This window comes from Ambystoma mexicanum, chromosome 10 (assembly GCF_040938575.1).
Source record: "Ambystoma mexicanum isolate Mex_15411 chromosome 10, UKY_AmexF1_1, whole genome shotgun sequence".
Taxonomy (NCBI): Eukaryota; Metazoa; Chordata; class Amphibia; order Caudata; family Ambystomatidae; genus Ambystoma; species Ambystoma mexicanum.
Window position 1 is genome coordinate 1,017,055,065 of NC_090932.1, and position 13,141 is coordinate 1,017,068,205.

Below are 13,141 nucleotides of genomic sequence, written 5' to 3' on the forward strand. Positions count from 1 at the left end.
AAGAACGGTCCGACTCGGTGTCCTCTGGGCGCTCTCGATCGAGATCGCCTCACGACGCAAGGCAATCATCCACTCTTGCCAAGAGTGCCTCGCTACACACACTAACGGAAGTTCGATCGTCGGGAGACGAAGACGACTTCCACCCCCAGGCCGCGCTCCAAGATACCGAGACCGCGGTTAACACCAGTGAGGCCCCACGCCCGAAGCACACAGATACCTTTCCAGACCCTCGACGCCAGGCGTCGAAAGTCGCTGGGGCCCCCAAGGGACAGGGAAAACATTTTTCCACGCACGGAGAAGGGGGGAAACAGCGGAAAGCACAGCCTTCCACCCCTGTAAAGCCTAAGCAGACAAGCAAACACAAGTCTACCCTTGAAAATAAATCACCTGCTAAATTAATACCCTGTTCCAGGGAATGGTCCAGTGAAGACATAGACAGGGTTATGTCTAGGATGTCTTCCTTGGCTGATTTTTATGATAAGAACCCAGAACACTTCTTTCATATAACCCTCAAGGGGCCACACCCTCAGGCTCCTCCGATCCTATCCCGCTAAGTAAAAAGCCCCGGGTCGAAAGACCTGAACCCTTCGAGGTTCAGCCTTACTCCACTCCATATTCTACTCCACTCCCCAGTTATCAGGGACAAGTTTTCCCTGAAGAGGACCAGGAGTTTGCAATTATGGAAGAACAAACCGGGACAGATTACTATGCAGAGGATGAGGACCTGGAGGAGGGAGAAGATGAGCAGGAAATTTACAGAGTAGATTCCCCAGTACAAAGCGAAGCCCCAGTTACTGACTCTCCAGTTGATAACCAGCCCCTCCTTAACGAGGTTCTCGCTCGAGCAGCGGAACACTTCCACATCGACACCCACGGTGTACAGGAGGAAAGGGACTTCGCGGAGGAGTTTGTAGGAGAGAGAAGACCGGTCGCTCAGACCATCCCTATCCTCAAATCCATCCAACGAAGAATAGATCCTTCCCTGGTGAATCCTAACCTCACCAGAGCTGTCAACCCCAGAATTGAAAAGATTTTCCGGGCAGCCCAGTCTGACCCTCTGTATATAAAGGGACATCTTAAACCAGATTCCCTAGTGGTGACCAACACTAGAAAGAGGGCTGGCACGCCCTTATCTTCATCAGAAGCTCCTCCCGACAAGGAGAGCAAAAAACTTTACGGGTTTGGCAGAAAGGTAGCCTCAACGTCCGCCTACCAAGCAAGGATTGCGAATTCCACCACCCTGTTGGCTAGTTACAATTGCCATCAATGGGAAGAAGTCGCGGCGCTCATTGCCTCTGCTCCAGAACCGTTAAAGGGCCAGCTGGCTCGGATCTCGGCAGAGGGGAGAGCCGTGTCTGGTTGCATTTTAAAAGCAACTTTCGACGCCGCTGACAACGCAGGGAGATTGATAGCAGAAGGTACTGTTATCAAGAGACATGCGTGGTTACGGCAGTCGGGGTTCAAGACAGAAACCCAGGCTTCTTTAATAGACAAGCCAGTGGAACCCGACCTATTGTTTGGGAAAGCGGTCGAAGACGCACTTAAAAATGCCAAAGATGAATATGAGACTCTCAAATCCCTTGGCCAGCTTACCAACAAACCCCCTAACCAGAGGGGGAACAATAATTTTCGTCGCCCACGCGGCCAAAATTCACAAAGAGGCAACTATGCCCAGGGACAAGGTACACAATGGAATAACAACCAGCAGTCTACCCAGAGTTACGGCAGGGGTAACAAGAGAGGTCGTGGAAGAGGCAGAGGCAGCCCCAACAAGGGCGGTGGCACGCCTCCACCAAAACAGTGACGCTCAGTTCAGGGTCCCTTGCCACGCAACCCCAGTAGGGGGACGCATTTCCACCTTCACCCAGGCTTGGGAAGGGATCACCTCAGACAGATGGGTGCTGTCAACAGTATCCGCAGGATATTGTATAGAACTACTGCAGCGTCCCCGGAATCATCCTCCACGACAAAGAGTGCACTCCCTAGAGCATCAAAGGATCCTTCTCGAGGAGATCGCCATTCTGCTAGAAAAGGACGCGATAGAACTCGTCCCAGGACACCAGGTAAACAAGGGTATCTATTCAACTTACTTCCTTGTGCCAAAGAAAGATTTGACAATGCGCCCAGTATTGGACTTACGGCCTGCCAACAAATATGTCAAGCCCCAAAAATTCCGTATGACCACGCTACAAGAGGTAATCCCCCTCCTAAAAAAGGGGGATTACATGGCAACCTTGGATATGAAAGATGCTTATTTTCATATTTCCATGCTCCCAGCGCACAAAAAGTACTTGCGCTTCAAGGTGGACAGTCGCCACTACCAATTCAAGGTACTGCCCTTCGGGATAGCTTCAGCACCAAGGGTATTCACCAAGGTACTGGCGGTGGCGGCTGCACACCTACGCAGGGAAGCAATCCCGGTGTACCCTTATCTGGACGACTGGCTCATAACGGGGGAAACCCCAGGAATTTGCAGGTCAAACATTCAGAGGACTATCGACCTCCTCCACGAATTAGGCTTCTCCATCAACGAGAAAAAGTCAAGTCTGGTGCCAAGCACCTCAAAACAGTTTCTAGGAGCTATCCTAGATACTCAGAAAGGATTGACCTTCCCTTCGGAAGAGAGAATTCGGAATATACTTCTGCAAATTCCGCATTATCAGTCAGGTCAACAGATAACAGTACGCAAAGCTATGCGGTTACTGGGCATGATGGCGTCATGCATTTACCTGGTCCCCCACGCGCGTCTGCGCATGCGTCCCATGCAGGAATGGTTGGCGAAACAGTGGTCTCAGGCAAGTGGTCATTGGGACGATCTAGTGGTCGTTTCGCCAACACTCGTACAGAGCCTACACTGGTGGACAAGAGAGAATCTCGCAAAGGGGAAACCCTTTTACGATCCCGAAGTACAAGCCGTGGTGACTACAGATGCATGCCTGACTGGGTGGGGAGCTCACCATCTCCACCACACAGCTCAGGGTCTCTGGTCTCACTCAGTAGCCAAGAACCACATCAATCTGCTAGAGCTTCTGGCAGTATTCCGAGCGCTAAGGGCGTTCGAGCCCCATCTACTGAACTTGTCGGTGCAGATCAGGACGGACAGCACGACAGCCATGTTCTATCTGAACAAGCAAGGGGGGACTCGTTCGCCAAATCTGTCCAAGCTTGCCCAGAAAATATGGATATGGGCACTCAGACGGAACATCTTCCTGTCATCGCAACATGTTCCAGGGGAGCTCAATTCCCTAGCGGATGCTCTAAGCAGAAACTCCCTCCCAGAAGAACACGAATGGGTCCTTCACAGAGACGTAGTAGAAGATCTCTTCTCTCAGTGGGGTTTCCCCACTATAGACCTATTCGCCACAAGCGAAAACAAACAATGCCCAGGATTTGCATCCAGGTTCCCCCAGCCGGACTCCCAAGGGAATGCCCTGTGGATGAACTGGTCAGGGATGTTTGCGTACGCTTTTCCACCAACTCCTCTCATCAGGAAGGTGGTGTACAAGATGAACAAGGAATCTATGACGCTCATCCTAGTTGCTCCCATGTGGGCGAGACAACCATGGTTTCCACACCTACGCAGGATGGCGGTGTGCGAACCCATCAGACTCCCAGCCTGGTACAACCTACTGTCCCAGCAACAGGGTCAAACAGTGCATCAGGAACCCAACTCTATGAACCTAGCAGCATGGCTCCTGAAGTCATAGAGTTTGGACATCTCAAATTACCACAGAGGTGTATGGACATTCTAAAAGAGTCCAGGAAACCAAATACAAGGCACTGTTACTTTGATAAGTGGAAAAGATTCGTTATCTGGTGCCAGAATAAACAAATCAACCCGGTTGATTGCACTCCTTCCAACGTTGTGACATACATGCTCCACCTGCTGGATGCAGGGTTGGTTTTTAACTCGCTGAAAGTACACCTGGCAGCCCTCTCGGCTTACACCACATCCCATAACAAGGTCTCGTGGTGGAAAGTACCAGTGGTTAAAGCCTTCATGGAAGGAGTAAAGAGACTTCACCCTCCTATTTCGAACCCACCGCCAGGATGGGACCTCAACGTGGTGCTAGCTAAGCTCATGGGACCCCCATTCGAACCCATGCATAAAAGTAGTCTCAAACACCTGACTTATAAAACGGCCTTCTTAGTAGCCATTACCTCCATAAGAAGGGTCAGTGAAATTCAGGCTCTGTCAGTGCAGGATCCTTTCTTTACTATCCACAAGGACAAACTGGTTTTACGCACACACCCTAGGTTCTCACCTAAATTCATATCCAAGTTCCATGTAAACCAGTCCATCGAGCTTCCGGCTTTCTTCCAGAACCCGCAAAGCTCGGCTGAGGTGAAACTACACACCCTAGATGTGCGTAGGGCGGTCCTATACTATGTAAATAAAACCAGACCGCTAAGGAAAACAGATCAACTGTTTGTCTCCGTAGCTACAGGCAGAGAGGGGGATCGCGTCTCTAAGGGCGCTATCTCGAAGTGGATTATCAACTGTATACAGCTGTGTTACTCTCTTTCTGACAAGACTCTGCCTTTTACGCCAAGGGCCCACTCTACTAGAGGCATTGGTGCCACTCTGGCTTTCATTGCAAATGTTCCCCTCGACACCATTTGCAAAGCGGCTACTTGGAGCTCTATTCACACTTTTACTCAGCATTACTGCATTGACACTCATTCCAAGACAGATACACAAGTGGGACAAGCGGTTCTAAGACACCTGTTTGCTCATGACCCTTCTCACATCCCACCTCCTTCTTCTGGTACTGCTCGCTAATCTATGCACAGCATGTGATCTAAGCAGATTCCACAAGCCTCAGAAGGGATACATTACTCACCGTAATCGTATTTCTGATGCTTGTATCTGCTTAGATTCACATGCGACCCACCCTTCCTCCCCTCCGAGAGAAGGCGCATGATTGCTTGTAGTCTTACCTTTTCTGTCTATCTGCTTGGATTATCTGTACTCACGCTACTCCTCATGCTTCCTCATGTCAGAAAAAATACAATCTGAGGATCCTACACGCGTGAGGGATCTTGGGTACAGTGGACGTCACACTAGGGATAGTATTACTGGCACGCCTGTGTCGACGCCCATTTTCGACTTTCGAAAAACAAACTGTAATACTCCGCAGCTTCCACTAGATGTCGGCCTATGCACAGCATGTGATCTAAGCAGATACAAGCATCAGAAATACGATTACGGTGAGTAATGTATCCCATATATATATATATATATTTTTATATTATTTCAAATATGTTTTTCCTTATACCAACCTTTTTAGGTTTTTGTTGTTTTAAAAAAAAAATCTCTGTTTCAAACTGATTAAACTTATCCAGTTCACTAAACCTTTGATGGCTTCCAGAATTTAAGTTGGCTGTTAGTAGAATTTTTGTAATATCATTATGGATACATAAACCATTTAAGCGCATGATTTATTAAATTTGCTTTCCCTAAACGGTGGAGACCCTTGTTTCTTTGCTTAGTTTAGTGTCCTACTCCTCCGTGTTTTACAGGACCTTCCCCTTTCTCGCGTATGTACCGTCGTCTAAACATGCCATTTGACGGGTCTCACCTTTTTGGCAACAAGGAGAGCCTTGAGAGGTTGCAGACCTTAAAGGCGGCTGCCAAATCTTTAGGGGCTGCTGTTAGGCAACCTCAGCCTTTTCGTTCTTCAGGACAACCATGGAGGGGGCGATCCAAGAGGCCAAAGAAGAAACACTAGTGGTGGATGAGAAAGTTCAAAGCCAGCTACATCTTCCTTGCCATCGGCAGCTGCAGCAACCGCTTCAAAACCAGTTTGAGAGCTTGCGTCACAAAACACCGGTCAGGGGCCGACTGTCTCAGCATCTCGAAGAATGGCGAACCATTACTTCAGATGCTTGGGCTCTGCAGGCAATAGCCCAAGGTTACTGACTTCCATTTATAACCCAGCCTCACAACAATCCACCGGGGAAACACTGTTTAAGGATTCCAGATCCTCTCCTTGTGCAGGAAATAATCCTGCTAGAGAAAAGTGCTATAGAACCAGTGCCTGTAACAGAGAGGAACAATGGTTGGTATTCCCCATATTTATCCCCAAAAAGGACGGGGGACTGAGATCCATCTTGTACTTGAGATACTTGTTCAAGTTCCTCAGGAAGGACAAATTCAAGATGGTCACACTTTCTCAGATCCTTCAGACCCTCCAGTTATAGGATTGGTTGGTGTCATTGGACCTTCGGAATGCTTATTTTCATGTGCCAATCAATTTCAAGCACAGAAAATACCTGAGATTCGCTGTTGGATGCCTGCCCTATCAGTTTCGAGTCCTGCCAGCTTTACCTCCGCCCGAGGGTCTTCACCAAACTGATGGTGATGGTGGCAGCGCATCTCAGGAGAGGGGGGGATTCATGTCTACCCCTTCTTGGACGATTGGCTGATCAGGGCATGTTCTCCCGAACAAGCCCTGGATCATATCAGTCTCCTGCCACTTCCTTCACAGACTGGGCTTCTCCCTCAATTACAAGAAGTCACAGATGACACCTTCCCAACAACTACAGTACATCAGAGCTGTATTAGACACATACTTGGGAAAGAGCTTGCCACCCAAGGCGAGGGCTCAAGACATTCTTCAGATGGTTACCAAATTCCAAACTGCCCTGAAGCCTTCGATTTCTTGAGGTTGCTCGGCCTCATGGCATCCTGCATTTTTCTGGTGCCAGAAGCCTGCCTGAGAATGAGATCCCTTGAATGGGCTCTAAGAACGCAATGGTCCCAATTCTCATGAAAAATGTCGGACCTACTTTAGGTTCCAAGCAGGGTCGCACAGGATCTTCTGTGTTGGGCCTGCAAGGACAATATTCTGAAGGGAGAACATTTTTGGCAGCCATGGTCGGAGATTACAGTAGTAACGGATGCCTCACTCACGGGTTGGGGAGCCCATGCCAACAGTGTGACAATCAGCGGTCGTTGGTCTGCAAACTACACATCAACCTTTTGGAGCTGAGGGCAATCCGACTAGTGCTGAAGTCCTTCCTGCCCTCGGTCACTACCACTGTGCAGAGAGGCAATGCAGTTCTGGGACTGGGCAATTCAAGAAGGAATCTCCTTATCGGCAGTTCACCTAGCGGGGGAGGAAAACACGACGGCAGATGCTCTGAGCAGGCAGGGCACAGTCTCCCACGAGTGGGAACTAGCTCAGGGAAGTCCTTCAAGAGATTTTTGCCCCTTGGGGAACCCCTCAAGTTAGACCTGTTTGCGACCGGAGTCAACCGGAAGTGCGAAAGGTATTGCTCAAGGGAATTTCCCCCAAGAGGAGCTCCGAGATGTGTTCGTGGTGGATTGGGAATTCCCACTAATTTACGCATTACCACCAATCCCCGTCATTCCTCAAGTAATCAGGAGGTTGAGACGGTTCGGAAGCCGCATGATCCTAATTGCTCCTTGAATAAATGTTATGTTATTTATTCTAATTTTATTTGAATAAACATGGAAGATGTTAAGGACCCTACAACTTTGTGTCTGTCTCTCATGTCTGACCCCTCACCTTTTAATGGTTTGATAGGCTTGATGAAAGGTTACTTGAACAGATGTGTATTGCTAAACTTTAAATAAAGAAGTGTTTTATCCGGTGACCTGACACTCAAGTATCCATGGTCCAGGTTTCACCAGGGTTTTTTCCCACCTTCTGGTCCCTGGGCATTGTTGTCCTTCAGCAGTTATTTTGGAATATACTTTTGAAGTTGGCTCCAGCATCACTTCAAATGAGGTTAAGGAACCCCCCAAGTTTCAGGATGCAGCGTGCTTCGCTGTATGTTCACTTTCTCAATGGCTTACTCTGTCAGTGTTTGGTCCTGGTCCCACCTTCACTCCCGTTTCTTGACTGTCTACAATCCCTTTCTCCTGTCCTGACTCTAAATTGCAGCCGTCTCCTGGTCTGCTTTCCTTTTATGGGTCCACTCGTCAGGACTCCCTCCACTAGCTCGGCTTGGCTCCAGCAGCTAGTGTTTCTTCTGCTTCCTTTTTGGTGCCACAAGCTCCACTGGCGGGGTTTCTAAAGTTCTTGCTGCTGTTGAGTGGCTCTGTTTACAACATTCAGAGCTTGGCCAATTTGTTTATCCATGATCTTTTTGCTCACTACTGCATGATGGTGTTCTCTGGCTCGTTGCCACTTGCTAACTATACTGCTGTTGACCACTTCTTCTTTGTTCCATTGGCCTTTTTCCAGCTGCAGTGCTGTGGGCTGGGTCACTTGAACATAGGCAAAAAAAGACACCTAGCATGTATGTTCATCGGGCGCTGTGGAGGGCAGTTTACATCAGTTATTTTAAAATAAGGGTTAATGATGTAAAAGTTGTTACGAGATTTTGTACACGTGCATAGATATTCAGATATGCACTGAAATTACTAGAACCATAATGTGGAAAGAAGAGTTAAGAGAAAGTTGCTTATTTATAAAACTATCTTCCCGTATCATGTTCACTTTCTCGCGTCTTTGTCTTTGCCTCCTGCCTTTGTACCGTGCTTACTTGTTTGACCCCTCTCTTACTCTCCTCTCGCTCTGCACTCTCTCTCTCCCTCCTTCTCTCTCCTCTCTCTCCCTTGACCTCTCCCCTGCTTGCATTCTGTTCAGCGCTCACTTTCTCCTCCCTCTCTTTTAGTCCTTGTTTATTATCTAAATGTTGCATGGTTTTTAAGTAGCACTTCTCTCAATTCCTCCCCTTTGTACCTTTCTTTGAAATGTGTTGCTCATTTTCCTTACTGTTTCCCGCTTAACATTTTTTCCATTCTTTCCATTCTTTTGCCCTGACTGCATTTCGTTATGATAGACTTTTAAGTGCATCTTCTCTGTATTTTCTCCTTTTCTCTGTAGAGGACGACTCGTGGGACCTGATCACCTGTTTCTGCATGAAGCCCTTCGCAGGAAGACCGATGATTGAGTGCAACGAATGTGCCACATGGATCCACCTATCCTGTGCGAAGATTCGCAGATCCAATGTCCCAGAGGTCTTTGTCTGCCAGAGGTGCCGGGATGCGCGACAAGAGATACGCCGATCCAGCCGTGCTAGCAGGGGACAGCACAAGCGTTTCAGTGAATGACTTGTAAGCAACATCTGGAGGGAAGCAGCCACTGAAAGACGTTTGGATTTGGGAATGTGGTGTGTTGAGTGCTATCAAGCCTCAACTAAGTTTTTTTTCTCCATAATATATGGCTCCCTATGAAGAAAAACAAGGGGGCTTGGCTGGCTCCACCTCCTTCACTTTATTTCGATTTGAAGAGCAGCACTGTGGATTCCATCGCCTGTCTGGTGCTATGTGAAAGGGTTTCTATCCTACTGTCAAGGTTGCTGTGCATTTGTTGACTCCTTCATAAGTAGAGTGCTCTCCTTTTAGTCTTTAGAGACACCACCTGCCACATCTGTCATAGTTCACTATATTTTCCAGATCCAAAAAACTGCTGTACATAATCTTTGGGGTACCCAGAATCTTTTCCTCTTAAGCAAAAATCTGAAATGGCTTGCTGAGCGAGGATATATTTCTCCTATGCCACTTCATGGCCTTGGCATCGTCAGCATCGTTTTAAATGTGCTTATTTAACAATATAGAGCTTAATCTGTTCACTGTATCCCCATTTCTCAATAGTTTATCCCTGGCTGTGTTCTTTCTTTTCTCCTCTTCAGTGCCACCTTCCACATCAGATGTTTGAGCAGGGTTCTGTGGCTACGTTTTACACCCTGTGCTTAATAGTTCATCCTTCCTCTTATGGTATTATCTCAATTCTATCCTTTCTGATGGCAGTTCATTATTCCAAGCTTCCCAAAAATAGAATTTCTATCTTTAAGTCTGTAAGCTATTTCCCTTTAATACATTGTGCTGACTTTTTCACAGAAACTGTATGGGCTGAGTAATTAAATATAAGTTCATATTTCACTCCTAGGATTCTGTGCCATGAATTTATGATGTGAAATATATGTATAATTAATTATTCAGCCCAATATGGTTGTTTATATAGTTTGATGTTTTACTGGTTGAACTTTGAACTGTTAAAATATCAGTAAATAGTTGTTGAGCATCAGGAAGTGCTTTTCCTGCGTCCAATTATTATGTATTCGTGTATAAATATTATTTTTTGGGGAAGTCCTTGATCAGCCTTTCTTTTGTTATTGGTGGTGACTGGTTAAAGCAGGAGTCTAGTTCCAGGCCTTGTGCAGCGAAGGGCAGATCTATAATCTCAAGTCCAATGCTTGTAGAAGCATGCCGTAGAACCACTCTCCAACCATTGTGTCTCTTGTTGCAGAAACTGCAAAGCAAAATTTGATGTAAAGTATTTTAATTGTCTTTTTCTCATAGTATTGGGTAATCAGCCATTGGTGTGTTGTGGTTGTGTTTCACTGAAAAAGCAAGGCATTGCTCCTCCATAAGTAGCGCTGGTTTATGGATTTGTACTGTCTGTACGTTTCCTCCCTTCTTCGGAGTCTGTCATTGGATGTCTGAACCCATTGATCAAAGCAACCAGGGTAAGAAATAGGTAATGATTGTAATTTTCTGTTTTTAAAAGCCCCCATTAGAGGCTGTTGGTTGCTAACATTTGAGGGTATTTGAGTCACTGTGCTTCACATCAAGAAATCTCGCTAAAAACAATCATGAACATCCCAACACCGATGGAGTGTATTTCCTTGTGCATAGCTAAGTTAGTTAAGGGCTTGGACAAGTTGTGCGTTTGCGTAAAGGAATTCAGTTTTCAAAGCTGACCTGTCAAACCAGTTATGCACAAGTCACTTGGTGGTTAGTATTTGCTACCAGGTTTAATCTTTTTCGGTGCCACACTGCCTAATTAAGGGACCCAATGTTTATCGTTATTTTTAGAGGTGGCATGAGGGAGCGAGATTAAGATCTGTCCAAGTCTCGGACTACCATTTTATTTTATTTTGAGTTCCTTTTATCTTTGTAATTTGGGGGCTTCGAGGACAGAGCGCTCAGAATTTTGTAGCCACACTCCCCATGAAGCTAGAAAGTGACCTGTCCTGTCTCCAATTCAAATGGCAATCTTGTTGCATGCAAGCCTTGATCTATGGTTGTAGATATTGAAATTGTTTAACAGGTTCAATTTCAAGAAACCAATTAAAAGGGATATTGGCCATTTGCATGAACTGAAACCCCATGCCCTCTGAATATGTTTTCAGTGAAAACTACACATTGTCCTCTATACTTTGGTGGGAAGTGGAGCTGTTTGATCATTTCAAACCTCTTAATGAAGTGACGGGTAAATAAAATAGGATAGAAACATCAGTTAGACTATGTGACTAAATTATGGGTATCTCCTAGTGAAAATGTGTAAGTGGGCGGTTTCAGCTTTGAACTGTGTGTGGCATTCTGATTATCATTGGGGCGTATCTTTACTGCAAAAGGAGGAATCAAAAGTTGGATATTCCAGATCTTAATGCAAAAGGTCTTGCAATGCAATAGACAGGAAAATAACAGCTAATGGACCAAAGATGATCCGTGAGAAGTCTTTATGATAATTTTTGCTTTAAAAAAAAAATGGACCCAAAGGTTTGGGACACGAGATGCATCAAAGGGGATCATCTAGTAAGAATGTTAAAATGGATCTCAAAATCCATCTAGACCCCCCTCAAATAAAGGGAGATTTAGGAATCTATATGGTGATGGTTGTGATGCAGAATTGGATAAAGGGAACAAGGTTTATTTTCGCCAGAGTGCCCCTTTGATGCAGTATTTTCTTTAAGGCTCTGCTGAGCGTCTGTTATCAGGGCTATAAATTGTATATAGAGATTGCTCATCCCCCCGCTGAAGGAATAGGGTACTTTGTCCATGTCGTACATAGACATGTAGAAGTCTTGTGGTTGGCTTTTTGGACATCCTGAGTTTCTTATAATGCAATGCACTTACATTTTTTATTTTTCCTTTTCTATTGAAAAGATAACTGTCCCAAATTAATTCTTACAGAAAATGGAGCAGCCTCCGCATAGCAAACATGCATCTGCCTCTTGAATTTAATAAACCCACATAGCCTAGTCTTCCCCAGTGGAGTTATTTTTTTCTTTTTAAACTTGAAAGAAAGATTTAAGTGAGATTCAATACTTAAAAATTGATTAAAAAAAAGCACCAATCCCTTGATTCTCACAATGTAAGGCATACTTACATTAAAATCATAGATGTCCGTTTCATTAGGCTTGTTCTTTTAGAGGAGGGGCCTGTGTGTCTCCCTTCTCCGATTTCCGGCACATCAATGCGTGATTTCCTTTGTAGCCAGGTTTTGTACAGCACAAACAAATTGTGATTTTCCAGGGTGGTTGGAGGTTACCGTGTACATATAATGTAGAAAAGCTGTAAGTATTTTTAAAGATTTTGTTTTTATTTAGACTAAATAAAAAAACTTTCTCAAACTGTAAAATATGCCTTCTTTTCTCTTGTTGTGCCATTTGAGCAGTATACAAAATGACAAATGGCAATTTGGGATCTCCGACTATGAATAGTTGCAGAAAACATTTTGTGGGGGATATGGCCAGGAAAACGGTGGCTCTTGGGGAGATGCTATGTGCACCATTTGCCACCTTTTTAGATCTTCGCTGAAGAAAGATGTTCAGAAAACCAGTAAACAATTGGATGTGGTTGTTTTCTTTTTATCTTCATTTTAGATACTTGTGAACTTCAGAAGTGGTGTACATGAAAGATGTTTGAATGATGTGTATATATTCTATATTTAGTATTGGTGGTACCACCTAATGAATCTGGATGCAACAGAAAACTATGTCCAGTCCCCTTGTCTCATCTTAAAAAATAATTTAAACATAGGGCAACATGGACCCGACCTGCTCTTTCATGCATCAGTGCGCTTTACTCACTAGTGATTCTACCTTTTTGGGACTTGAATCTTGCTCTCCTTTTTGCGTAGAATGTCTTCTTTTGTACGCCTCACTCAGGTTAATAGGGGGCGGTCCTTTTTTAAAATGTTTTATTTATTTTTTGCTTAAGTTTGATTTCCCCCAATATCTGTTTTTCCATTGTATACCCACACAAACGTTGCCATAAGTGTCTAGAACCAGACCACTCTTTGCCTGAATGATGAAGATGGTTGGTGTTGTATCTCAAGCACTGCAGGACAAAGTGAGTGCCCCTTTTTTCCTCTTC

The 13,141-nt window shown here is 45.4% G+C and overlaps 1 protein-coding gene across 1 annotated transcript in view; it reads left to right on the top strand.

Annotated features, from left to right (window-relative positions):
• LOC138491942 (PHD finger protein 13-like) overlaps nt 1-12,404 on the top strand; it is a 165,569-nt gene extending 153,165 nt beyond the window's left edge. Inside the window, exon 5 of the mRNA XM_069618824.1 lies at nt 8,862-12,404. Coding sequence (XP_069474925.1) covers nt 8,862-9,088 — 227 coding nt within the window. The 3' untranslated portion in view covers nt 9,089-12,404. The remainder of the gene's footprint in view (nt 1-8,861) is intronic.
• Nucleotides 12,405-13,141: the final 737 nt, after the last annotated feature.